A 27,959-nucleotide genomic window follows, 5' to 3' on the forward strand; every position below is an offset into this window, starting at 1 on the left:
ATTATATACTAGGAATGAAGTCAAATATTTGTTTTTCAGGGAACTTAAAAGGGCTCCAGGTAATATAAGAAAAATGGAAAGGCTAAATTAAAAAACAAAACAAAACAGTTTCTACTAAATGGGAATTGACTTGCACCATATCTTTGAATGTTGATAGCATGTTGTCTCAATTTTGCACTCTAGTGGAAGCATTCTAGTAGTTTAGGGGGAAATTTTGAAGAATAGTAAAGTTATAACTATTCTGTTGTATAGGAAAAATAACTAAAAAATAGCAGTGCAAATTAATTTACAAATTCCTATGACCCCAAAATGACAACTGTAAACTATTACTGATAATGTTTGAATCCATTACCATAAAATTTCTCAATTCAGTAATTTTCAAATCAAGAACAAAAGATAGAATTACATTTTTTTCATACCTCCCCACATGTTGACAAAAAAACCCTCCAAACCTGTAGAAAAAATTGATATGTTTATTTGAATCAAAATCGTTGAAGACATGCCCAGAAGCAAGAGCTCATTGGATTGAGAAAATGCTCTGGAGGATAGTAGTTTTGCAATTCCTTTCATGCATTGAGAATCAAAGGAGAAAATGTAAAGGAAGTATACTAGTATGAAATCCATGGTGTAGATTAAGAGGGCAGGAGAAGCAAAGCAGGGAAAGCTCTATGGCTGAATACAAGTACAATGAAGAAGCACACACTCCTTTTACACTGGTGGGTACAAGAGAGTTAATAGAGATGGTATGTGGGGAACAAGACAACAATGAGGGGTTTCCTCTCCTGTGGTGGTGGTCTTATGCTCTGGTGCCTATGGTTATATCTTTCTGGGGTCTGGAAAAGAGAATTACTCTGATATTTCAAAAGCATGTTATCCTATATGCATAAGAACAGTGGACAGGGAGCACTTAAGAAAGTGACAGGCCTGGGACCTGGGACATAACTACAGGCCATGATATGCCCAGTTAGAAATTTATGGTCAGACCATCCTGTGTTGCTACTTTTGGGCACTGAACTTGTCAGGCCTGCCATGTGAGTAGTCCCCAAACTACTAAGGTTTATTTCATGGCCCTTTTTTTTTAATTCATACATGAAACTACTGTTTTTAATTTGGTATCTGGTTCATTTTGTATAAATTGCTCAATAGTATTCTATCATAGGAATATACCATTCTTACTTAGTTTTCTGTTGAGGCGTTCACGTCACTTCCAGTGTTATGCTATGAAAACCAATGCTGTCATAAAGAGCCTTGTCTTATGTCCTGGAGCACCTATGTGAGGACTTCTCTGAAGGACATACTGAGAAAGGAATTGTTGATCAGAGTTGGCATATATTTTCAGTTTTATTACATACTAGAGGCCCGGTGCACAAAATTCATGCATGGGGGGGTGTCCTTCAGCCCAGCCTGCACCCTCTCCCATCTGGGACCCCTCGAGGGATGTCCGACTGCCCGTTTAGGCCCTATCCCGGTGGGTGGGATCGGGCCTAAATGGGCAGTTGAACATCCCTCTCACAATTCAGGACTGCTGGCTCCCAACTGCTCGCCTGCCTGCCTTCCTGATTGTCCCTAACCGCTTCTGCCTGCCAGCCTGCTCACCCCCTAACCACTCCCCTGCCAGCCTGATTGATGCCTAACTGCTCTCCTGCCAGCCTGTTTGCCCCTAACTGCCCTCCCCTGCTGGCCATCTTGTGGTGGCCATCTTGTGTTCACATGGGGGTAGCCATCTTGTGTGTTGGAGTAATGGTCAATCTGCATATAACTCTTTTATTAGATAGGATAGAGGCCTGGTGCATGGGTGGGGGCCAGCTGGTTTGCCCTGAAGGGTGTCCCGGATCAGGGTGGGGGTTCCCTTGGGGCTTGGGGCGGCCTGGGCGAGGGGCCTGTGGTGGTTTGCAGGTCAGCCACGCCCCCTGGCGACCCAAGTGGAGGCCCTGGTATCTGGGGTTTATTTATCTTCTACAATTGAAACTTTGTAACCTGGAGTGGAGCCAAGCCTTCTACTTTCTCCGAGGCAGCAGCCATTTCTGTTGGGATTTATTTATCTTCTATAATTGAAACTTTGTAGCCTTAAGCAGAGGCCAAGCCAGGCCAGGGTGTGCAGAAAGCTTGGCTTCCTCCATTGCTGGGGAAACCCAAGCCTCCTTCCAGCTCTCTCTGTGGGCACAGCCATCTTGATTGGGTTAATTTGCATACACACTCCTGATTGGATGGTGGGTGTGGCTTGTGGGTGTAGCAGAGGTACAGTCAATTTGCATATTACTCTTTTATTAGATAGAATTGACAATATTGTCCTCCAAATTTCTCTTACTAATTTAAATTTCCACTAGTAATGTAAAATTTCTGTTTGCAAAATTAGTAATTTAAGATTCTCACTGTTTGAATTTTTTGAATCTGCATATACCTGGTCCATAGCCCCTCCCTTCTCCTCCTCCCCCCATATTTATATACTTTAGTTTCTCCTTCTTTGAATTGCCCATTCACTTTCATTGACTTTTCTTTTTGATACATAGGAATTTGTTACATATTCTTAATATTAATAATGCAACTACTTATCCTAGTAAGGATCATGTCTTTAAATTTGTTTAAGGCATGTGTGTGTGTATGTGTGTGTGTGTGTGTGTGTGTGTGTGTGTGTGTGTGTTTTGGCATGGAAGTTTTAAAGTTTGAGTTTTTCAAATTTACTTATTTTTTCTTTATGTCTTGTGATGTTTTATTGCCCTGTTGGAGAAATTCTTTCTTACTGTACCTCACAAAGATATTCACTATTTAATAGAGTGACGATTTCTGTCTTTAAATTATTCCATCACCTACACTGGTTAGACTTGGATTTAAGAAAAAGATCAGAATTCCTTTTGCTCCCTTTATGAAAATAGATCCCCAAATACTCTTAGCTACAACATAATTATTAATCATTTTCCTTTCTTTGTAAAAAACCACTTGAAAAGCAAGTTATGTTTTCTTTTAATGGGAAATCCTCTGACTATTATCTCAGACATTAGAGGCAAGGGTTTAAGAAAACTACAGGAAGAGGAAGAAATTTTCCTCTACTCTTCTAGTTTCTTTCAGCTGATATAATAATTCAATCAACACAAGATATATTAACAAGATAATAGCCAGATGTAATTATATAAGTATGTATGGGAACCCCACATACATGAGAAGTTCAGAGACAGTAAAAATGAAGTATATATGATATTCTGAGCAAATGAAAGATGTAAGGTGCTTGGAAGCTTCAGAGGGGAGTAGGGTAATGCACAGAACAATGAGAAGAGCAGAGTTCAGTAATTAGATGTCTCCCTTCCCATATAGATAAGTTCTTAAAAGTGATTTTTTTGGTAATAACTCTTATTATAGGCAAGACTCCCAACTTAAATTCTTTATAAAAGAGGCAAAAGTTTCTCTTACGTCTTCAGGTTTCTCTTATGTCTATATTTCAGTTGAATTGCCTTCAACTAAAAATAATCCACATGACCAAGTAGCACATGCTGGGGAAACCTGTTCTGAACCCTTCCAATGAAAAGGGCTGGTATAATTCTTTATAACTAAACTTCTTTTCTAAAAATGAATTTAAACAGCAAGCTGTTGAAAGTCAAATTGCACTGTCAAAAAATTCAGAGACAAGGATATTGATCAAGTTCTTCCAGAAGCAGGATATCATAGACAGTGTAATTGTGATTTGTACTATATAATAGACTATTTACTATGTGTCTATTAACAACAACTCCTAAACATAATAATTATTTTTTTCAAATTTTTATAAAGTCAATAAGGCATTTTAAGTGTTAAATATTTCTTTAAATACTGGTGCAATATAGATTTTGTCCTCATTCTATGTAGTTTCACAGTACTATTAAGGTTATGTTTAGAAATATTTGTGTTTTTTAAACTTAAAGATTAAAGTAAAACGCTAATTTTTTTTCTATAATGTATTTTCAAGATTTTTAAAATAAATTCTTTTGCCAACAACCATCTTTTGCTAATAGGCCATTTAATTGTAATTTATAGAAAAACTCAGAGCTAAAAATTATTTTGCAACTATACAATAAATTATGGAATAAGTATTTCTCAGGGATACTACTAAGTGCTTAAAATGATTTGTGAACTTAGTTACTGAAAATACTATGAATATAAATGTTTTGAACATAAATATTACCAGAAAAATATAGCACAAAGTCATAATTTGAAGATTACGAGTAAGTAAAATGCTAAGTTGATATTATAGAGACTCCCGTAGATATAGAGAAACACATATGTTCCTATACACCTAATATATAATTTTTCCCCTTATAAAACACTATACAACTAATCAGTTTCACATTGCCGGGCACTGAAACTTTTTCTTGACATAGTCTTCTTTAAAAAGTAAAGCTTTCAAAAGCTTCATAAATGAACAAAGGAAAATAGATTGGAATAGAGAAGGCTTCAAGTTAGGATTTTGATAGCTCAAACAAGGTGTTATATAAAAATGAATATAGAATATCAACTAAGAATAAGGGAATTCTGGGAGAAAATTGCCCACCTGAGAAAATCAAAATTCTAGAGTACTTTAAGTTCAATAATAAAAGTTTGCATTTGAGCCTGGCCACTGTGGCTCTGGTGGTTGGAGTGTAGTCCCATACATCAAAAGATGACTGGTTCAATTCCAGTTCAGGGCACATACCCAGGTTGCTGGTTAGATCCCCAGTTGAGGCCCCTTGGGGGAGGCAGCCAATGGATTTTTCTCTCTCACATTGCTATTTCTCTCTCTCTTTTCATCTCTCTATGATTAAAAAGAAAGTTTGCATTTGATTCAGACAGTGAATTTACAGTGACACTACTGAAGCAATGAGCTGTTTAGCTGTTGTATATGGGACAGCTATGTTAATAGAGAGTAAACACTGATTTACTTTTATTATTACCAGAAAAGCACCAATTTGCATCAGAATCAACATAAATTATACAGGTTAAACAAGTACCTGTGCTTTTTGAAAGGTGACATTTTCTTTAGAACATAACACAAAATAAAACAGAAACATAACAGGGAAAAGTCCTAAAAAACTTAATTTAAAAAGGAAACCATAGCATTAATTTTCTAAAGAGAACCAATATTTCTCTGTTAACCAAGACTGGATTTTTCTATTACCTGAAATTATGTAGAGTTGTTTTTCAAAGTAAATTGGAATAATGGAAATGGTACAATTGCTAAAATAGGATATTCTTTATGATATCCCTAAATGTAAGTATAATTCAGTATTATTAATTCAGCATTTTTGTGCCTGTCACAATTGTATACACTAAAGATATAAACATAAATATGAATCCCAGGTAAAATAGACAGTTAAATAATTTTAATGTACTTCAGGTAACAAAATAATATAGTTATTTCCAAGATACTTAGGGGAACCTGAGGGGTATATATCTAATCATCTCTGAGAGGAAAACAGTCAAGGAAGTCATGAAGCTTTAATTATAAGAAAATGACAGATGGTTTTCCAATATACTATTTTTAGTGTTGCAGTTAATTTAATTTCAGCACATAATTTTACCTGAAGGATGTTATTTTATACAACATCGGTTAATTACATAAGTAATAATATTAGGTTGAAAGAGAAAATTGCCATTTTTTTTGTTGATTAAAATGAAATATCAAGCATTTCTTGTGATCTGACCTATATATTTTCCCTACTCATGATACCATTAAAAAGTTTGCAGAAGCTTTTTCTACTTTGGAATTTAAAATTTTAACCTTTAATGATTAATATAAGAGCAACTCTAGATCCTCCTTTTTTAAGAAGACTGTTGTGGCAAATATTTCTTTCTGATATTTTATAAGCTTCTTTAAGACTCCAGAACTAATTAGAACCAATAAGGAGTCTAAATGATTAAAATGTGGTTTCTAACAAAAACAAGCAAACAAACAACAAAAGCCCTCATTCCTGCAGCACTGTTCAAGGCCCACATTTCCTGCCAGAGCCAGAGCCCTGTCACCATTGTTTAAATCTTGGCAAAGTTCAAAAGGAGCTCATCAATGCGCAATGAGAAATGCTGTGCACTACTCATTATCCTGCAGCGCCCCTTTGTTCAAACAGTCAATTTTTATGCTGTTTGTAAGGTTGTGCAGTTGTAATCCCTGGATAACTGCCAGGAATAGCCTTAGTAACAAAACAACCAGTGTCTTTCTGTTCTCAAATCAGTCTGTCATTGTGTAAAGAATTTTTTGAATTATGATGTATCTTGTTTCCAGTCAGTACTTTTATGTTATTCCAAGACCCTAAGTAAATGATGTTACCTCTATGCATGTGCTAGCGTAGATTCATTCCCATGCATCTTTTTATATAAATTATATTTTATGATTTGTTATTCAGCTGATGTTGAATTTTCTAATTAGAATATGTAATATTATACAGATAATAACTGTTTTGATATGCTCTAATATTGTCATACTGTCTCTGTGTAAATCATGGTGCACTCAACCCAAAGACTTGTGTGCATGCTATAAGCATAACCAATGGATACAGATAGTAGGGGGGTGAGGGCCTATGCTGGGGGGCGGGATTGGACAGGGAGAGGTCATTGGGGGAGGGAAGGAGACATATGTAATACTTTCAAAATAAAGAATTTAAAAAAACATATAAACTGACATTGACAACTTTTAAAGTAATTGGTACAACATTATAAGTACACACATATTTTTACTATATTTACATATGCACACAGTATGCACTGTGTATATATGTTTATGAATATATATAAACAGTATACATGTGTTTTAGATTATACTAAAAACAGTTTTTAAAAGAATAAAAGTATCTGAATAAACTATGAGTCTGTATTGTCAAGGACAATGCCTCATGTTTAAATGAACATATAGATGCATATATCTTTGTGAATAAATGTTTTCAAAATTTTCAGGTAGATAACCAGAAGAGGGATTTCTGGCTGATATGGTAACTTTATTCTTAAGTTTTTGAGGAACCTCCATACTGTTTTCCTTAGTGGCTATACCAGTTTACATTTCCACCAGCATGGAATGAGGGTTCCTTTTTCCCCATGACTGCTCCACACTTGTTAAAATTACTTGTGTTGTTGATAACAGCCATTCTAACAGGTATGAGATGGTATCTCATTGTAGTTTTGATTTGCATTTCCCTAATATCTAGTGAATTTGAGCATCTTTTCATATATCTGTTAGCCATGTGTATGTCTTCTTTAGAAAAGTGTTCAGATCCTCTGAACATTTTTTTTAAATTGGATTGTGTGTTTGTTGGCTGTTGAGTTGTATGAGTTCTTTATATATCTTGGATATTAACCCTTGTCATAGGTGTTGTTTGTAAATCTCTTCTCCCATTAGCTTGGTTGCCTTTTTGTTTTGTTGGCAGTTTCTTTCACTGTGCAGAAGCTTTTTTAGTTTGATATAGTCCTACTCATTTATTTTTGCCTTTACTTCCATTGCTTTTGGGGTCAAATTCATAAAATGTTCTCTAAGACCAAGGTACATAAGTTTAGTACCTAGTTTTTCTTCTATGTAATTTATTGTTTCAGATTTTTTATTTAGGGTTTTGATCCATTTTGAATTACTTTTTGTACATGAAGACAAAATGTAATCTAGTTTCATTCTTTTGTGAGGCTTTCCAATTTTCACAGCACCATTTATTGAAGAAGCTTTCTTTTCTCCACTGTATGCTTTTAGTTCCTTTGTCAAAAATTATACATGTGATTATATTTCTGGGCTCTCAATTCTGCTCCATTGTGTGCCTGTTTTTCTGCCAATACCATGCTGTTTTGATTATCATAGCTCTATAGTATAATTTGATGTCAGATAGAGTGATACCTCTGGCTTCGTTCTTTTTTTCCCCCCTCAAAATTGCTTTGGCTATTTGGCTTTTGTGCTCACTGAATGTCTTTGCTCCTTCCCCTCTTTTTTTTTTTTTTTAATGATAACAAAAAGTTTAATTCAATAGTTCCTCACATCACTTTTTATGAATGCTAATTGAGAAAAAAATCACAGCTTGAAAATAAAAGCTCCTTGTTTTTTTATTGTAGTTTAAGATAAATTCTTTATTGCAACCTTTAAATTGTAGTGAAATGTCCCACTGTCAAATGTGAGTGTATCCAAGAATCATGATTATATATAATTAAAGAGTTTATCCTTCCCCTCTTTAGGCTGAGCCCTGCAGTGAACTCCGGATTGCCTGGCTGCATCATTGCCTGGCTGCATCGGTGGCTCCTTTGAGCTCTTCTCCCTATCGCCTCCCCAATTTGCTCTCACTTGTCCACCTTTAGATGTTTCAGTGTGTTTATCTTTCAGGCTTGTTTGTGCATTGAGCAGGTAATCCTTTGTTGAATTATAGCTGTTCAAATTGTTGAAACTTCAAGGGGAGAGACCATTCGTCTGACCTCCTAAATTCTCTTTCCTTATAGAAGATGGAGCCATCACGATGGTCTTTAAACTTCTTGAGTTATTCATTCAGGGGACCTCTCAGCCCCATAGTATTTATATATGACTCTAATGACATCATAATCATTATCATGACCCAAAGTACACTAACTCTTAGATCAATTCAGAAATGCAACTCTTTTCCTTCATGTTTTTTTTTTACCCAAATACACTTGCTTTTGACCCTCTGAAACCCACAAGTTGCTTAATGATTTGTTTCTCTATATTAATTGTCTCCTTTCATATTTCTCCATATTCAGCTTCCTGTCTATGGATTATTATTACAGCCACACTCTTCTGATACCAAATTTATTTTTCTTCTGTTGTTTATAGCTTTTTCCCTCCTCAAAATGTATTAATGTTAGTATTTTCTTCACTGTATCTGACTTAGAAGAATAAACTCAGATGGAGAAAACCCAGCAGTTGTGATGAGTGGAACCGCTATAAACTGATAGTAATCCCAAATAAGCGGCCAAGCCTTCCATAGCTGCTAGAAACTCTAGTCACCACACTCTCTTATATTCTGCAACCCTGTTTTCAAATGTTTGTTTCTGCTTCTCAGGTCTTAAAGTGTTAACTTGCTTCTTATCTTGGAAACCTGTTCTGCTTCCAAGAGAAGTAGCAATCACTAAAGGAGAATGCCCTGCCTCAATTTTCCACCATCAATCTGACAAGCACTGCTTCACTGGCACCTGTTCTTTCATCTTCTCTTCTAAGCTTAATGGAGAAATTGGCACTTCTCCTGCTTACGAATATTCTTTTCCATTCCAATTATCTATTCAGAAGTTTTTAGACAACTGTCTCTTTCTCTGCTTTAGACATTAAAGCTTTGGTCTCCTGATCATTTTCCATTTGTATTTTTTAAAATCGTGATTTATCAATTAAAAAAAAAATCCTTTCAACCTCTAACCACTGTTTTCAATTCCTCTGAGGCAAAATTGTTTACCCAATTGGCTGCACTAGGTATCTCCATTGGCTCACATCTTATCCATGATACATTTTAAACTAACATGTCATCAAGAATTGCTCTTATTAATTAGTTGGACTTGTAAGATACAGTAGGTATTTGTCAGGCTTTATCTTACAGGACCTTAAGGGGCTATTTTCTCAACTCACTACTCTGTCCTAGAAGCACTCTCTCACTGTTTCCCATTACCATTCTCCCCATTTTCCAGGTGCTTGTCTTAGGTCACCGCTTCCCAGTTCTGTCTGTTACCTTTATGTATTCTGACTAACGTTTAACTACTAGGAGGAGTAGTTTATAGTATAATTAGAAATAATACTGCCTTATTTCTTGTCAGATAGTGTAGTAACCTCAAGCTTGACAGACTCCTTTTTAATGAATACCCATAACAAAATCCATTCCAAAAACACAGAATAACCCTGACAAAGCTATGAGCCTTGGGGCTCCTGATTCAAAAGTAGTATGTGCTGGTCTAGAATTATGCCTGAGTTAAAAGTGCTCCATGTGAAGTTCAGATGGCAATGAGAATGGGATACAGACAGAGACATAGAATTCTGGAAGATTAAGACCAAGAGCTAAATGATATAGGTTTGAAGATATAAAAACAAACCTTGGAATCTGGTAGTGAATGCTCTTACCCAAATGGTGGGCAGGGGGCAGGTTAGGGACTCATTATCCTGTTAATGAATGTTTAGAAGCTAAGTAGCAAGAGGTGGTATTGAGGTCTACTGTCCAAATAGTGAATTGATCAGGTAAAAGTTATATACCCTTCTCTGGGGCCACCCACTATGGAAACAAATTGTGACTGCTGATTGGAAAGTTTGAGTCACTAATAATTTTAGAATCTATGCTTATTAGCTGCTATATTGGTCTTTCTTACTCATAGTTTAATTCTCAAGTATTCCAAGAATCTTCTCCTAACCCATTCCATTGATCTCTTCCTCATACAACTCATTGTATTCTTCTAGTTCCTCTGGGTATTTATTGTTTTAAGGAATTTTATATAAGCTTTGGGAGGGATCACATTTAAATATCTTTGCATCTCCACTCTGCCTAGTCTACCAATAAATATGGATTGATAGGTCCTATCATATTACTTCATAGTTGATAAAATGCAAGCTTATTTTATTTTACTATTTATATAACTTTTTTAAACTAGTGAAAGAAAAGTATCATGGACACAGAATATTTTTATAATTTAGTATTTGTTGCAAATTTTTATTTGGAAAGATAAATGGATTGATTATAGCTTTCTCTTAATCCTGTAAAAATGCATGAATTTATAAAAAAAAAAAAAAGGTAAGAATTGGTAGCCTTGAAATATAGTAGTATTTTCTCCAGCATGTTACTGGTATTTACTATTGGATACTATTGGATATCAGAGGTTCTATCTGAAATACTTATGAATGAGGAGCTTATTTTCATTACCCTGAAATTTGGCTGCTTTTCAAGATAACTTTTATCTTAAAGACCCTTTTTTATTGCATCCAGTTTTCTACTATCAAAAACTATCACAACAGTTGCATTTAGTATTAGAAAAAAATTTCTTTGCTGTTTTCATCTTTGTTTTTTAACATTTATAATTAAATTTACCTTTGAGTTATTCAAGTATTCTTAAATATATAGTGATATATTATTAAAATCAAATAAAGAAATACAAGAACGGCCTCAATTTTTATTAACGAAGTATGGAAGTGACCTCAACTCAGTTATTATACTTGAATTATTCAAATATGCTAGGATGAAATTGCTATTTCTCAATGACATTGACAGAAAACAGTGACTTTGTTCTTGTTAAGAGAAGATCTTTGTAGGCACTGATGGTCAGATAGGCGATATAGGAGTAACGTCATGTCACAGTTTCAGAAATACTGTGCACAGTTCCTTCCATTCATTTTTCTTTCTTTCTATTATCTATACTAATAAAAGGGTAATATGCAAAATTTTCAGTATGCCCTTACAGTAACAACCAAACAGCAGGCTGTGTGGGGCGACAAGGCCAACAGGGGGGTTAGTGAGGGACGACCAAATGACTGAACAGCAGGCTGCTTGGGGCAACCAGGACGGCAGCGGGGGTTAGTGAGCGATGACCAAACGACCGAACAGCAGGCTGTGTGGGGCAACCAGGCCAGCAGAAGGGGGCAGTGAGGGGTGACCAGGCTGGCGGGGGTGGGGGAGGGCAGTTGGCGGCAACCAGGCCGACAGGGGGTGCAGTGAGGGGCAACCAGGCCAGCAGAGGGGGGCAGTTGGAGGTGACCGGGCTGGCAGGGGGACAGTTGGGGATGACCAGGCCTGCAGGGTGGGAAGTTGGGGTGACCAGGCTGGCAGGGGTGGCAGTGAGGGGCGACTAGACCGGCAGCGGGGGGGCAGTTAGGGGCAACCAGGCTGACAGGGGGGTTAGTGAGGGGTGACCAAACGACTGAACAGAAGGCTGTGTGGGGCAACCAGGTTGGCAGGGGGGTTAGTGAGGGATGACCAAATGACCGAACAGCAGGCTGCATTGGGCAACCAGCTGTTAGGGGGGTCAGTGAGGGGCGACCAGGCCAGCAGGGGGGGGCAGTTGGTGGCAACCAGGCCAGCAGGGCTGCAGAAGGGGTGACCAGGCCAGCTGGGGGAGCAGAAGGGGGCAACCAGGCCAGCGGGGGGGACAGTTGGGGGTGACTAGGCCAGCAGGGGGGCAGTTGGAGGCAACCAGGCTGGCAGGGGTGGCAGTGAGAGGTGACCAGACTGGCAGGGGGGGCAGTGGGGGTGACCAGGCCGGTAGGGGGGGGGGTATATGGGGACAACCAGGCTGGCAGGGAGTCAGTTAGGGGTGATCAGGAAGGCAGGCAGGCAGGTGAGCAGTTAGGAGCCAGTAGTCTCGGATTGTGAGAGGGATGTCCCAGATTGGAGAGGGTGCAAACTGGGCTGAGGGGGACCCCCTGCCCCCACCATGCACAAATTTCATGCACCAGGCCTCTAGTTATTTATATAATGCTAAGTTATCACATCATGGAAATATTGTTTATCTTAAATATTTAACAGGTTGTATAATATTTTACCAAATTCTAAGGCACAATTAATTTTCTTGCAGTTGAATTTGAACAAATTAATTTAAAGAAATCACATTTATAGGGTAAAGATAAAGAATAAATAACAATGCTATTTCATTGTGTAAAAATATACTGAGACTGAAATGAGAGGTGCAATAACACAAATTTTCTCTTCTAAATCTGTCATCTTTTGTTTAAGATTGGAGTATGTTTTCATGTGGAGTTTCATACTTCGGTGGGATTTTTCTGGAGAGGATCAATAGGATGATGAAATTGGGAGGTGATCGGGAGGGTTATAGACATGTGTGCTGCACCTCTAGCATAATCAGCTCATTTACACGCAGAACCTTTGTAACTCGCAAGGCCCTCTGCCAAGACTACTCTGTTCAGACCTCACAGGGCCTTCCCCCTGACCTTAGAAGTCTCAACTCAGTGCCAGGACCTTGGAGAGGTCGTCTCTCTCCATCTTATTAAAAACAGTGGCCTCCTTTTCTCCCCTAGTCACATTCTGATTCTCTTACCATGCTTTATTGTCCTTCATAACACCCTTTACTACCAGAAATTACATCTTCTATTTTTTGTCTATCCCTTCATTTTATCTTTGTAGTGTTATGACCATCTAGAAGAACTCTTATTAGAGAGCAGTCACTCTGGAATAAACGTTTGTTTAATAAATTGGTGAATTGTGCAATGATAAATGAATAAGTGAATGAATGACTTCAGATAGGTGGGGACATTTTACATATTCTCCCTCATAGTTTAATTTTTTCTTAAACAAAGATTGAGTAGTTGTATTTAAACCTTTACAAAACTTAATTTAAAAGTGCAGATTCAGGGAATTTTATTAGTTATAGGAATCAGAGAAAACATGTTACAAAATATTTTTGTTAGAGAATTAATTTTAATGCCTGTGTGCCCTATACTTTACCTTTGGCCTGGGGCATAGTTAAACTTTGATAATACTTTGACAAGGAAATTTTGTTATTGTGAGGAATGTTCTAAGTAATATTGTTCTGAACTCAATTTTAAAATTATTCTATATTAGCTAATATTCTGTTTTTAAATAAACTGATCATAATAGTAATTTATATCATTGATTATTTATAACTGTTATAATTCACCTATTATTTTAAAATAGATCCTGGAAATTCAATGTGCTTAATCCATTATCCCCTGAAGAATGATATACCAGATCAGAATTATAAGTTCACAGTTCCATTAAGAAGGTTTCTTGTAGTTCATAGTCATTCATCATAGTGCTAGTAATTGTTTCTTGGTCCACTGGTTGTGTTCCCATAGCATTTAAATGGAGAAATGAAAAAAGGCTTAGCAGAAAATATATAGAAGAAATAACAGCTTAAATCAGTAACAAGAAATTCTGTGAAAGTTTCATGGGTTCAATAAATAACCTGACATTTTAAGTAATATTTTAAGTTGCTTCTAATTTTTTATTTTGAATCTTTGCACATAAATTTGTTTCAAAGAAGCCATCTATCATCTATCTCTTCTCAAGTACATGCTTGATAAATACATGATATTTTAAAGTTTGAATAGTATTGTGTATATTTCCTTATTTTTCATGTAGGTTTAAATATAACTATAAGGATTAATATATATATATATATATATATATATATATATATATATATATATACATATATACATACACACACACACACACACACACACACACACTAATAAAAGCCTAGGTGGCCCTTGTGCCCTCGCACATGACATTATCACAAGATGGCTGCCACAAAGATGGCTGCCACAAGATGGCCACCACAAGATGGCCATGTGCACATGGAGGTGGGGCCCGGTGGCTGCTTTGTGGTGAGGCCTGGGGGTCCTGCAGTTCCACGTGGCATGGAGGAAGCCAGTCCTGGTGTCTCTGCCGCCTTGCGTAGAGGAGGTGGGTCCCGGCAGAGGAGGCGGGTCGTGGCAATCAGGCTGGCAGGGGAGGGCAGATGTGGGCTATTGGGCCAGCAGGAGAGGGCAGTTGGGGGTGACCAGGCCTGCAGGGGAGGGCATTTTGGGGCAACCACGCTGGCAGGGGAGGACAGTTGGGGGCGAACTGGCCCAAAGAACAGACTCTAGTTGGACAAGAATGAAAGCAGGGAACCAATTAGGAGGCCTTGTTAAGAGTCCAGGAGGTATGAAGGTGTGACTAGGTAGATAGTGCTAGAGATTGTTTGCCATATGTACAAAAAGTGAACTATGTTTCCTAAAAGTGCACACAGAGGCAAAGCTTTTGTTCACATTATATATTGCAAACAGTTTTGGAAGGTGTGATCTCACTTATAAGTGATATTAATATGTATAATTAACCTGGTTAAATATCTTGAGTTAAAATATTTCCAATTAATCCATATGCAGTTGCTACCTTAATTATTTTACCCACTTAAGGATTTCAAAACATCATAGGAAAGAAAAGAATACATAGAACTGGGTTTTTGTTGTTAAATTATAAGAACTTACAGTAGGCTACTTAAGAAGTTTCCTGGATCAGATCAAAAATAATGTTATTATGTTCTCTGATTAGTAGGACTTCATAAATGTTCTCAATATGATCAAATTTGGAGTTACTGTGCTATTCATTAAGATATGCTTTTATCTATTTTTGTATTAGAGAATTGAATAATGATCAAAATGTAAAGTTACCATTTTTCTATGAGACTTTAATCAAATGATTGCCATTAGCTATATAACTCCATAAAAAGAATTATTCTATCCTCCCTAGACGGTTAGTTCACTAGAAATTGTATTACTGTACCAATAAATCTTACTTCTAGGGTAAGATCAGAAAAAGAGTTTAATGTAAAAATTCTCTGAGTGATTTTCTTTGAAAATTTTAGTAAGTTAAATGGAAACTGTATTCAGCAAATATTTACTAAGCAGTTTCTAAGTGTCAGATTTTGTCTAGGGCCTGAAGGATGTTAGAATGATTATGATCATAGGCCTGCATAAGACAATTTGGAAGAGTTTCACATGGAATGATAGAATATTAAATCAATACTTATTAAATTAATAATGTAGTTACTTCCCAGACATCTTTGTGAAATTTCCAGGGAGAAATACTTTGCCATTCCCTTCAGAGCTCTGTGCTTTTATCGAAGGGAATGCCTGTAGGTGTCAAAGTGATTACATTCTCATTGAAACAGAAACAATACAATTACAACGATAGGTACAGTCAAACCTTTCAGCTCATATTAGTTGAGTTAAATGTGAAAACAAATCAGCAATAACACAACATAAAGTATTGTTAACAGGTTCAGTTACATGGTTAAGTTTACAAGTGCTATAAAAATTCATTTAGAAGAAATTAATGTTTATAGAATGTTCAGGAAAGGTTCACAGAAAAAACAAAAACAAACGGAGATGTGTCTCATAGAATTTGTATAGTGACAAAAAGGAAAGATCATTTTGGGCTGGGAAATACAGAAAGAATGTAGCAGAACAAATGGTTATGATGCATTTGAATGATTATACAAGAAAAATAGTGGGAAATGAGTATACTTAAGTCATCTGTGGAGCCATACATTTTAAAATATATTTGTATTGTTTTCTTCGAAAGGAAGGGAGATGGAGAGAGATAGAAACATCACTGATGATAGAGTATCATGAATCAGCCACCTCCCAAATGACCCCCCAATGGGGATCGAGCCTGCAACCCCGGCATGTGCCCTGACTAGGAGTCAAATAGTGACCACCGAGCCATGCTGTCTGGGCGCCATACTTTTTTAAACTCTCACAATTGTTTTTTTCACCTATAAAAAGAAAATCACATTACAAATCTGGTAAAGCTGCTTTGAGGATTAATGGAAGTGATTTGGGCAAAGAATATAACTCCGTCTTGACCCCTAATGGCCACATTTAATGCTACCTACTACTTTGATATTTCTTTTGCCTGCTGCTGCCACCCTACCAATTCAAGCCTTTGTCAACTCAGACTTTCTTTAAGCTGCACCACTAGTATAATAGGTAGAATGATTTGGTAAATCCTTTGCTAACTCAATCAGGTAGAGGTGAGCTTTCCCTTTTCTTTGTACTATTCATATGACATAACAATTTACTTACATTTATTTTTCTTTTGCTGAAATAGATTCTAAAATAATTTTGACCACTAGCTTCTTCTAATACAAGATTACTTTATTCCTTAAAATAATAAAATCAATTACTGAATATATTTTCATAAAATCATAACCTGTATCTATAAAGATATAAACTTCTTGAATTATTTCATTTTACCATCAGACTCTTTTCTTCCACTGCTCAGCCTTTAATAATATGAAATTTGATGAGAAAATACCACATCTATCATTATAAACATCTTAATTATAATGACATTTTGATTAGATTTCAAAATGATTATATTATTGGTAGACTTGTAATGAAGTTAGATCTTATTTATGGAGAATGCTATTATGTATAAGTAAATACTCATATTTTCTGCTGCAAGATAATCCTGAAGATTGTTTACATGTATTTAAAAATATATTTGATGTGCAATTAGAGGCTGCTTATTTTTGACAATTAATGTTTAATAAGTTTATGTGTTTTGCTATTAATAATAACAACTAAGTTCTAATTAATTAATCCACATAACTCATTAAATCCCACTGACTGGGGATGTAGTTAAAACAACCAATTGTTCTTTTTTAAAAAATTAATAGACAATGATGAAGAAGGTATTAGAGAGGTTTTAGGTTTATATAAAAACTGTGCAGAAAATAGAATTTCCATATACCTTCTCCCATCCTACCACCCTCCTCCCCCTAGTTTCTCTTATAAACTGCTTCGATTAGTATAGTACTTTTGTTACATTTGATGAACCACTATTTATACATTATTATTGGCTGACATCTATAGTTTACATTAGAATTCATTCTTTGTGTTGCTCAGTTTTATGGATTTACAGTGTTATGTACCCACCATTGTAGTTTTAGCAGCGTAGTTTTACTGCCCTAAAAATGTTATATGTTGCATCTATTCATTTTTTTCCCTGTTGTCTTGAAACTTTGGCAACCACAGATCTTTTTATTCTCCATGGTTTTGCCTTTTCCAAAATGTCATGTAGTTGGAATCATTCTCTATAAAACCTTTAAAGACTGATAGCTTTCACTTAGTCACATGCTTTTAAGCTTCTTCCATGTCTTTGATGGCTTGATAGCTCACTTCTTTTTATTGCTGAATAATATTTCATTACATAGATGCATAATTGTCTGTTGATCCATTTATTATTTATGAAATGTTTAGAAGTGTCTGTTTATAGCTTTTTCCTAAAGACTAATTTCTTTTGTAAATGAAAGTATTTTACTATATAATTTTTGTCTCTTTTCAATTTTATATTTGGAATCAAAATTTTATTTTAAGCAATGCTGAGTAAATTTTGAAATTTTATATATGTCTGGTCACTATTATTAATATACTAGTTGCCCAGTGCACGAAAATTGTGCACATTAAAAGGGAATTAATTAGAGGAAATATTTTAATATTGCTATTGCCCTTTCTCTCTAATAGAAGTGTCAGAGATGAAAGTAAGTTAGTAAAATGTATATGAGAATCTCCCTCCTGTCAGTTGGGGATGACCAGGCCAGCAGGGGGAGCAGTAAGAGGTGACCAGGCCAGCGGGGGAAGTGCAGTTGGGGGCAACCAGGCCGGCAGTTGGGGGCAACCAGGCCGGCAGCTGGGGGAGTTGGGGGCAACCAGCCTGGCAAGGAGGGCAGTTAGGGGCAATCAGGCCAGCACGCAGAGGCAGTGAGGGGCAATCAGGCCAGTGGGGAGGGGGGATAGGGGACCAGGCAGGCAGGAAGGTGGGCGATTAGGAGCCAGCAGTTCAGGATGTGAGAGGGATGTCCGACTGCTGGTTTAGGCCCAATCCCCGGGATCGGGCCTGAACCAGCAGTCAGACATCCGCTGAGGGGACTCAGATTGGAGAGGGTGCAGGCTGGGCTGAGGGGACCCCCCCATGCACAAATTTTGTGCACCAGACCTCTAGTATATACATAAAGATATATATAAAGATATATCCTATGTATACACACATATACATATAAAGATATATCCTATCTAATAAAATAGTAATATGCAAATTGACCATCACTCCAACACACAAGATGGCTGCCCCTATGTGGTCAAAGATGGATGCCCCTATGTGGACACAAGATGGCAGCCACAAGATGGCCAGCAAGGGGGGGGCAGTGGGGAGGGGCCAGGCCTGCAGAGGAGGGAAGTTTGGGGTGACCCGGCCTGCAGGGAAGGGCAGTTGTGGGGGGACCCAGGCCTGCAGGGGAGGACAGTTGGGGGGGACCCAGGCCTGCAGGGGAGGGCAGTTTGGGGGGCCAGGCCTGCAGGGGAGGGCAGTTAGGGGCAATCAGGCTGGCAGGGGAGCAGTTAGGCATCAATCATGCTGGTTGAGGAGTGGTTAGGGGCAATCAGGAAGGCAGGTAGGTGAGCAGTTGGGAGCCAGCAGTACTGGATTTTGAGAGGGATGTCCAACTGCCCGTTTAGGCCCGATTCTACCGGGATCATGCCTAAACAGGCAGTTGGACATCCCTTGAGGGGTCCCAGATTGGAGAGGGTACAGGCTGGGCTGAGGTACACACACCCCCATGCACGAATTTCATGCACTAGGCCTCTAGTATAAAGATATTATGTGTCACCCAGTGGAAACCTTCTCTGTAGCCTTGCCTAATGAGCAAGTTGCACATTTAAAGTTCCTAGGGCTAGGCATCCAGTTTTTTCAGAGATATGCTATCCTTTTCTATTGTCTGACCATCTAAACCAAACATTTCTCATAACCTCTCTTCACTGATGGCTTGAGGTCTGTAGATCTTATTCTCAAGAATTAGTATAGACACATAGTAATGGTTTCTTCAGTCATCAGTGAATCAAGTTCTTCTTTTGTTTTGTTTTAACATGTGGAGCAATGTTGTTTCTCCCTCATTATCCCAAATAAATGCATACCCAAAGTAATTAAAGGAATACCAATTTTCCAGTTTTCTTATATAATCCCAGAAACTGTAGCACACTGCTGAAACCACTGTCAATCCAGTCAAAGATGAAGGACATATGCATATTCTTTAGCTTCTGCAATTGGAGGGAATGCAATTCTTTGCTTGGATTAAGCCCTACACCTTCCAAAACCGAACTGCAAAATGCGAAGGCTGCTGTGGTCTCAACTCGTGTCAGCTCCTTCTGGGCTGGTAGTCTCTTTCTGTTTTCTTAGGGAAATATCTTCCTCTCTCCAAAGCTACTCTCAAAGATCCTCTATCCAAGCATCTGAGTGGTTCCTCTTTCTGCTACACCCTCAGGAATGCACACAAATACTACCCAAAGTAACAGTATCAATAAACCCAGCCACTTAGACGTTTCTTCTACAAGTCCTCCAACAATTCCTGACCCAAGGAAAAATAGAAGCCCACTTTTATTATTTGATATGTCTCTCTATAGCTCTCTACAATGAGCATTTCTATATTGTCTGAAAACTCAGTATGATTACAAAAATAAAAGGAAAGTAGAAATATAATTTCTCATCATAGATGGAATAGATGCCTTTGTTATTTTAAAATATTTTAATTATTTCTTTCATATATTAGAGCTTAAGTTCATCCCTGACAGATGGTTATAACATAATGAGTGAAAAACATTAGTAATTTAACATATTTAAGCTACCGTGGAAAATTAGCGACTTCATGAAAATTGAAAAACTCATTTCCTAATGCGATTTAGATTTAGGCAAGGCTGCAAGGATTTTCATTAAATAATATAAAAACAAATTAGAGGGATAGAAAGAAAACTCAGGGACAGTAAACACCATCACATTAAAATATGATTTCACAATGTTAACTATTTGAAAACTAAATGCTTTTAACTGCACTTTTTCTTGTTAAAACAAGACAAAAGATGTTTATTATCAGCTAAATGATTTGAGGTAGCTATTATTATAAGCTTTTAGAATTTGAACAACATATTTGTAAAATTATAATGGACTAGAGGCCCGGTACATGAATTTGTGCATGGGTCAAGTCCGGCCGGCCCGCCCTGATTGGGGCTGATCAGACAGGCTGGCCAGAGGGAAGGGCCGCTGGCTGTTGGCCAACTGGCCCCACCCCCTGGTTGAACTCCTTGTCGAAGGGACAATTTGCATATTAGCCTTTTATTATATAGGATATTAAATGACTTTTAAAGTTGAGATTTAAAGTAAGTATATTTTAGTGGTGTAATAATTCAGGTACTGAATGTATAATTGTTTCTTCAGCATTTTCATCATAAGGTTTTTTTCTTTCCCTTTATACTTGCAATAAATCTTGGTTTGCTAATCCAGATGCACATAGAAATGAGTAGCAGAGGAAAGCAGTGAGGAATGTTTTAAATGTTAATGTAATCTTTACTGAGACAATTGTCAAGTGTAAAGTCTTTGTTTTAATTTGGTTACTGACTTCTTTCTTGTGACTTAGAATTTTTCTTTTCTTTTTTATGTTTCTCTCTACAGAAAGCTGACCTTGCAGTTGCTCCACTGGCTATTACCTACGTTCGCGAGAAGGTCATCGACTTTTCCAAGCCCTTTATGACACTTGGAATAAGTATTTTGTACCGCAAGCCCAACGGTACAAACCCAGGCGTCTTCTCCTTCCTGAATCCTCTCTCCCCTGATATCTGGATGTATATTCTGCTGGCTTACTTGGGTGTCAGTTGTGTGCTCTTTGTCATAGCCAGGTAACATGCTCACTTTTGTGATTTTTTTGGCAATTGTTACCTCCTTTTTCTAACTAATAATTGTCAAAAGTCACAATAAGTTTTCTTTTTATTTCCCAAGGGGGTGCTGAAGAATAATGAACTTTTAAATGTCACATAACTTATTAAAGTGTCCTAGGATGGCTTTTGGGGCAGAAAGAATGCTGGTTGTGTCAATAAGCTATAATTGTGGTAGAGTTTACTCTTTTTCATCAAAATCTAAAAGAAGTCCTAATCACCATGATATAAAAATCGTTTCTTCATTCTGAAGATTTCTCTTGAATCAGACAGCAAAATATTAGTATGTTTTACTAATTTGAATTAATAAATCATTCATAAAAAATGGTAAAATTTAAAAGGAAGCTTTTTGGCCTTTACAATCCATAATATAGCTTAATTGAGGTGGCTTTTGCTTCTCTATTGTTATTTTGGAGGTGGAAATTTTTAATCATTTCTCATTTATGCTTACCTCACTATCAAATTTTTAACAACTAATTTCAATATGATTTAATTTTCTTTTGCCTTAATTAAGAACATAAAACCATCCCTCAGGACTCAGAACACTATGAACTTGAAATGAACTTGAAAGTAATATATTCATTATAAACGTTGAATTTTTATATTTTAGTGCATATCAGAAAGATAGCTCCAAATCCAACATGAGTTAGAATTCTACTATAGATCTTTCATGTTGATAAGTTTGATAATATACGACTATAAATGTGTTTTTCCCTATCATTAAAATAAAATATGTATTTTAAAAATTTACATTAAATAGGTACTGCCAATCAAGGTAACACTAAGGATATTGATCTTTCTTTGAACTTATTAATTTTACAATGAAACGATATCAATTTTCCCAGCAGTAAAAAACATTTTGTTCACTCAATTAAAAAGAAAATAAAATCAGTTATAGAAGTAGCATAATATTCTTATGTATTTTTATATATTTTCTTTTTATAGTTATACACAAATATTTTCATATATTTACACATAAATATTATACAAATGTATATTTCACCTAATTGGTTCACTATTAATACTTGAGTCCTTCAGACAATTATCATTTACCTTTGACTGAAAATTTGTATTGGAACCATTTATACATATAACTTTTATAGCTCTATGGTACAGATTGTTAACATTTTTATTTGAAGTTTCTGTTCCTAAAATGGAGATATTAGAGTATCAAATTCTTAAGCTTTGAGCTTGTTTTTTCCATGTCTTTTGAAAATAAAATAGCCTTCTCATTTTTGAGCATCTTTGGTCAAAGTATATCATTTTTATAGTGACTAACATGAGCTATCTTATTTCATATGTATTCAGAATACATATGAGTTCAAGGATCGCAGTTTAAATTCTTCAATGGCTAAAGATCACTGAAACCTGTCCACAGGACCGACAGAAAAATAAATACTGCAAAGTATAGAAAAAAACCAAAGTTTAGAAAAAATCTTCAGGTACACCTGTTTCTATTATATACTAAATGGTTAGATAGTCTATATTAAATAATAAATAATATTAGACATACTTGATAAAATAATATATATATATAAAAATAAACTCTTTATAGATATTTCTCAAAATATTTTGTTCAATTCTCAACATTAAATACTTTGAAGATTGCCAAGTTTTTAAAAATGCAGTAAAATCTTAGATTAAAAGAAAATTTCTTAAAGTCCTTTTAAATTCTAAACTAAACCTCCAAACCAAATGAATTTGTATAATTAAAATCCACTCTGACATGGTACTGAATTCTTGCTACCACGGGAGAAGTTCATGATGTGCAAATAAAGAAAAAATTCCTATTTTAAATTTTAGAACTTAATTACCTTTTTAATTTAAATGGAATTGTGATATTTGTTACCAATTCACAGTAAATGTAGTATTTTCATTTTACCAAAGAATAAATACCATTGGCCTTGAATGAAATTCATAAAATATTTTATAATTACCTAAATATTTTTATGAATGCCATATTTAAATATACATTTTTTTAAAAATTAAATTTTTAAATATATTTAAATATTTTTAAAATGACTTGTATCATATTTCAGTGGAGAGAAATACACAATGATAAAAAATAAAGCATTCTTCAAATTGTTTGTTATCATTAGAATACCAGATTTTAGGTTTATTGAATTATCTGCTATATCACAGTATTAACAATACTAATTTTATGATAATTAAGAACTGATCATATTGTTAGAATTTGTTTTTAAAACTTGGATTTAAAAGTTGATTGTGACTGATACCTTTATAAAATTTTCCATCACCATTATTATTTTATATGGAAAAGATAATCCTAAAAAATACTTAACACATACTCTAAATTTTTAAATCAGTATTAACAAAGATATATGGTCTTATTTGTTTTTCTTGGCATGGTTTTATAATCTATGTTCCCTTGCAAACAGTTGCATTATTGATTATAGCATAATGACATAACCAGCATGCTTATCTGAAGAAGCTAAATAAGTTTAGGAGTAAAGATGAACCTGGGATACTGCGTTCTAGACAGAATGGCATCCCAGGTGTCCTAACAATAGCTCTTGGCTGGCAGAGGATTAGAAAGAAATCTTGCCTGTGATGGGCTTGTAGCTATCATATTTGCCCCTAAACACTTCCCTCTTTCTATTCTTTTTTCTTTAACCTAGGTATATTAGTATAAAAATGTCAGTTAATCATATAAAAACTGGTCAGGGAAACCACCCTTTACACTAACAATGAGAGGTATTTTTCACCTTGCTTCAAATATTTCCTTTAAGAAAGAACAGATACTATTGATACAATAGAAACTATTTATAAGGTGAGTCAATTTAAATTCCTATAATATTAGAAAAATTTTAATATTTTAACTATAATTGTCTCAAAGACAACCAGAGCTGTTCTGAAATACAACATGTAAATCTTGGTTTATGATTCTTAGTAGTTTGTTATACAGAGATGAATAACTAAAGACCAAACTTAAAATAAAGGAATAATAGTACATTCGTTTCCCTCCAACAGGATTGATGTAACCTTAATAATTATCCAATGAGTATATGAGAACATTGCATATTTTATTTTAAAGTTGGAATTTAAAAAAGGCAAATAAACTCTGGAAAAGAAAAATAATACTATATTAAATTTTGTAGTAAGGGTATCATTACACAGAAATTTCTTACATTATTAAGTGAACAAATGGATATGGTCAAAATAGGAAAAAGTAAAAAAAGGTAATCAACATTGACTAACCTGACCTTCTTAGGAAGAATAGCACATCAAAAATATTTAAGGTGTCAAATACATAACATTAGTTTTTCTAAGTAAAAAAGAATATACAAATTTCTTATGTACTTTTGCATTTACTTGCTTTGCATTTTTTAAAAACATTAGAATTATTGTATAACCGCATTATGCCACAGAGGATGTTATCCTTAGAATCTGCTCGAGGGTTTATTATTACTGTGACCACCAGGACAGTTGTGACATATGTTTTGGCTCCAACATGGTCTGTGGTCACAAGATGACGAGGCTATTGCCTTACTGAGAGTCCTTACACTTGTAAAAGTATTCTGTATTTTTCTGGGCACTCAGAAGTAAAGATGTTCTAAACATAGTGTTTTTGATGGTTTAACCAAGTTCAGAAAACCGTGTCCAAAGTGCTTGCATTAACAGCTTTGATCTTGGCTCCTGACGAATGTGCAATAGCTTTTATATTCCTGTCACAATGATGGGTGACATTTAATGTACGGTGAAGGGCAACAATGAATTATTATGCACTTGGAAATGGATTACTGTTTTGGTGGGATGTTCAATGTTAAACTAATCTGCTGTCAAAAAGACAATTGTCACATTGAAATGAAATGCCATGCCAATTTTGTTGTGTGCCTTTGTCACCAACTTGCCCACCTCTTACTGTAACACCATTTCAGTCTTACCTTTCCATATGTAATTTTAAATATATGTTACTTTTATTTATTTTTAGCCTTTTTTTTTTAGTTAACTAAATTGTGGGGAAGCTTATCTGCTGTGCCTTTCCCCATTTGGCCATTTCTCTGAAATTTAATGAAAATTTGTTTTAAATCATACTATTTTGCTAATATGCCTTTCACACATATGAAAGTGATTGTTAACATTGATTATATTATCAAATATTTCAATTATGGACCTAAAAGTCAACATTGATTAAAAGAAATTCACTTTGAAATATGTTTATGCAAAGGATAAGGTTACTTCTACCTTAAGAGTTTTCTTCCACAATTGTTATTTGGTAAACCCATTATAGAATGATTTACTTCTGCATTATTACTACTTTTAGTAATTTCTGTGATTACAAAGTAGACAAGGAGTCACTAACTCAGAACATAATTCTTAGTTGGTGTAATCAGTAGAACCAAACTAATTGAAACTAAGGTGTTCAGTGACTTCTTTTCAGGTCTGGTGAATATGGAATCGGAATAATTGAGGCAGGTGAGATTTCAACTGAAATTATATATATAGGGTAAAGAAGAGAATCTCAATTATCATAAGAGAAGATGCACTTATTTTTTACATATCAATTTTATATTTCATTAGACATTTGAAAGATTTGAGGAAAATTAGTAAAAAAGGAAATTTAAAATTAAAGTGCTTTTTTCTATAATCTGTAATTAAATGCTTGTTGACATATTCTTCTAAAGATAATTGTACTTGAGTATCTTTTAAAAATATGCACCTCTTTCCAAATTAATTTTTCACAAATATTTTTTATTTATTAGGACGAACTTAGTATAGATGCAAAAGCAGAAGTTTGATAGCCCATTTTTATTTTTCATATTCTATGGATAAAATACTTAACTCTGTCTTTCCTTGCCTCCATCACCAAATTTATTTCAGATTTCTAAAAGTGAAAACCTGCCTGTCTAGTCATTACAAATGGATTCACCCACTCAATAAATATATTGACCAATCAGTTTCTGGGAACTATAGTCACCCTTTGATCATTTGTTTAAATTTAAAAGTCTTACAATGTCTAGCTCAGTAAATCACAGATACTAATTTTAATAAGTCACAGTCTATAGATTCACATTAAGAGACTCAAGAATGCTAAAAACTTGAATGATTATTAAATTATATTTGCTACCAAAATATGGCACCTCTATTTTTAAGGAATCCTTTTTGGAACATGTAATTATGTTTTACACACACATTTGCTGATAAGAAACAGTAGTCTTGTAAGTAATTAATTTTTTATTTGAAAGATTTGGAAAAGTGATATAGTAGCTTCTCTGACAGTTGCTGTCATGTCTCATATATTTCTAATTAAGGTTGAAAACTAATATGACAAAAACAATACTGTGAATTACTTGTTTTACTTCCTTTTTTAGTTCTTCCTTCTCTCTTTTTTTTTTTTTTTTTTTTTGCTATAGGGAAAAAATTATTTGAGGTGATCCTTAAGAACCAATAAGATTATGAGAACCAAGCATTTTTCACCAAGTGATCTGCTTATTCTCCCATATTTTGCAATATCTACATAGCTACTTCTCTCATAGCTGCAGAACACTGAATTGTGGGTCAGCAGCCATCTCCCTAGCTTATTTTGTCTGTGCTAATTATCAAAACAAAACTGCACTTCTGTTTTTCTATAACCGCCAGGAAAATGATCCCCTTGGACTTTGGGGGTGGTTGTCAGTCATCTAGGAAAGGTCTTCACATTTCTAAACTATCCCAGGAAAATCAGTGTCCTTTAAAAAAAAGTGACCAGTTTCTTTATGAAATATTTTAATCTACAATGTCTAGTCAGGCGAGGCAAAAGCTCTTATATGAGCATACACCTTGAAATCTGTGGAATCTGTGAAGGAAGTAACAAAGAAAATAAGGAAATCCATAAATGTTCACTAGGGGTTCTGTTGGTTTGTTTGTTTTATTTCTATGTGTTTTTTGTACAATGATAGAGTACTCTGGTCACAAAAAGGCAGTTGTCTTGAGAAATGTACAGAAATAGGTCAGTGTTTTTTTGCTTTTGATGGTAAGCATGACACCTGAATTAGTAAAATTTTTATCTAGATAAAGCTGACTTTATGCTGTAGATTCTTGGGTGTAGGAGTTCTTTCAAATGGATGTTTTCCTAAATAGTCTTGTACTGGGCTGGTGGGTACAAGTCATTGAGTAAGAAGAGGAAGAAAACTGATACATACTGCTTGTCAACAATAGCCGGGTTATATTTGAGGATCATGGAGAGATTAATGTATTAGCTTCTTTTTTTCAGTAACCCTATGTTTGTTTGTTTTTATCACCATTTATCCCTCCTTTACCCTCTCCAGGCTCCCCCAACCCCATTTCCCTCTGCTAATGACCATATTGTTGTCTGTCTATGAGGTTTTTTATTTGTTTGTTTTGGTTTGTTTTGTTATCTTAATCCCTTCACCCTTTTCACCCAGCTCCCTTACTCCCTCCCCTCTCCCCTCCAACAGCTACAAGTCTGTTCCTATTTTGTTTATTAGTTTATTTTGTTCAATAGATTCCACATATAAGTGAAGTCATATGGTATTTGTCTTTCTCTGACTGGCTTATTTCACTTAGCACAATACTCTCCAGATCTATCGTGGCAAAAGGTTATAGGTGGTTATAAGGAACAAATAGATTAACACCCCTCACCTCCTACCCTCCCTCTCCCTCCACACACACACACCCATACCTCTGGCAAATGAGATTAGAGATATTTTCCTTCCTTTGATGCTATTATTGTTATACTTTTACAATTCTAATTTATTATAGGGAGGAAGGTTCTAAAGAAAAGAAAACATATTTAGAAGAAAACAGAAAACAAACTTAGGAAAGAAACTTT

General features: G+C 35.4%; 1 protein-coding gene and 1 pseudogene across 2 annotated transcripts in view; one reads left to right on the top strand and one right to left on the bottom strand.

Annotated features, from left to right (window-relative positions):
• The window catches only part of GRIK2 (glutamate ionotropic receptor kainate type subunit 2), a 571,111-nt gene that overhangs the window by 416,037 nt on the left and 127,115 nt on the right, over positions 1-27,959 (top strand). For both annotated transcript variants that reach the window (XM_054722387.1, XM_054722388.1), the window contains exon 11: positions 20,907-21,130. In XM_054722387.1, the coding sequence (XP_054578362.1) occupies positions 20,907-21,130 (224 nt within the window). The remainder of the gene's footprint in view (positions 1-20,906; positions 21,131-27,959) is intronic.
• On the bottom strand, positions 19,042-19,483 carry LOC114230953 (GTP-binding protein SAR1b-like; annotated as a pseudogene).

Source organism: Eptesicus fuscus, chromosome 10 (genome assembly GCF_027574615.1).
Source record: "Eptesicus fuscus isolate TK198812 chromosome 10, DD_ASM_mEF_20220401, whole genome shotgun sequence".
NCBI lineage: Eukaryota > Metazoa > Chordata > Mammalia > Chiroptera > Vespertilionidae > Eptesicus > Eptesicus fuscus.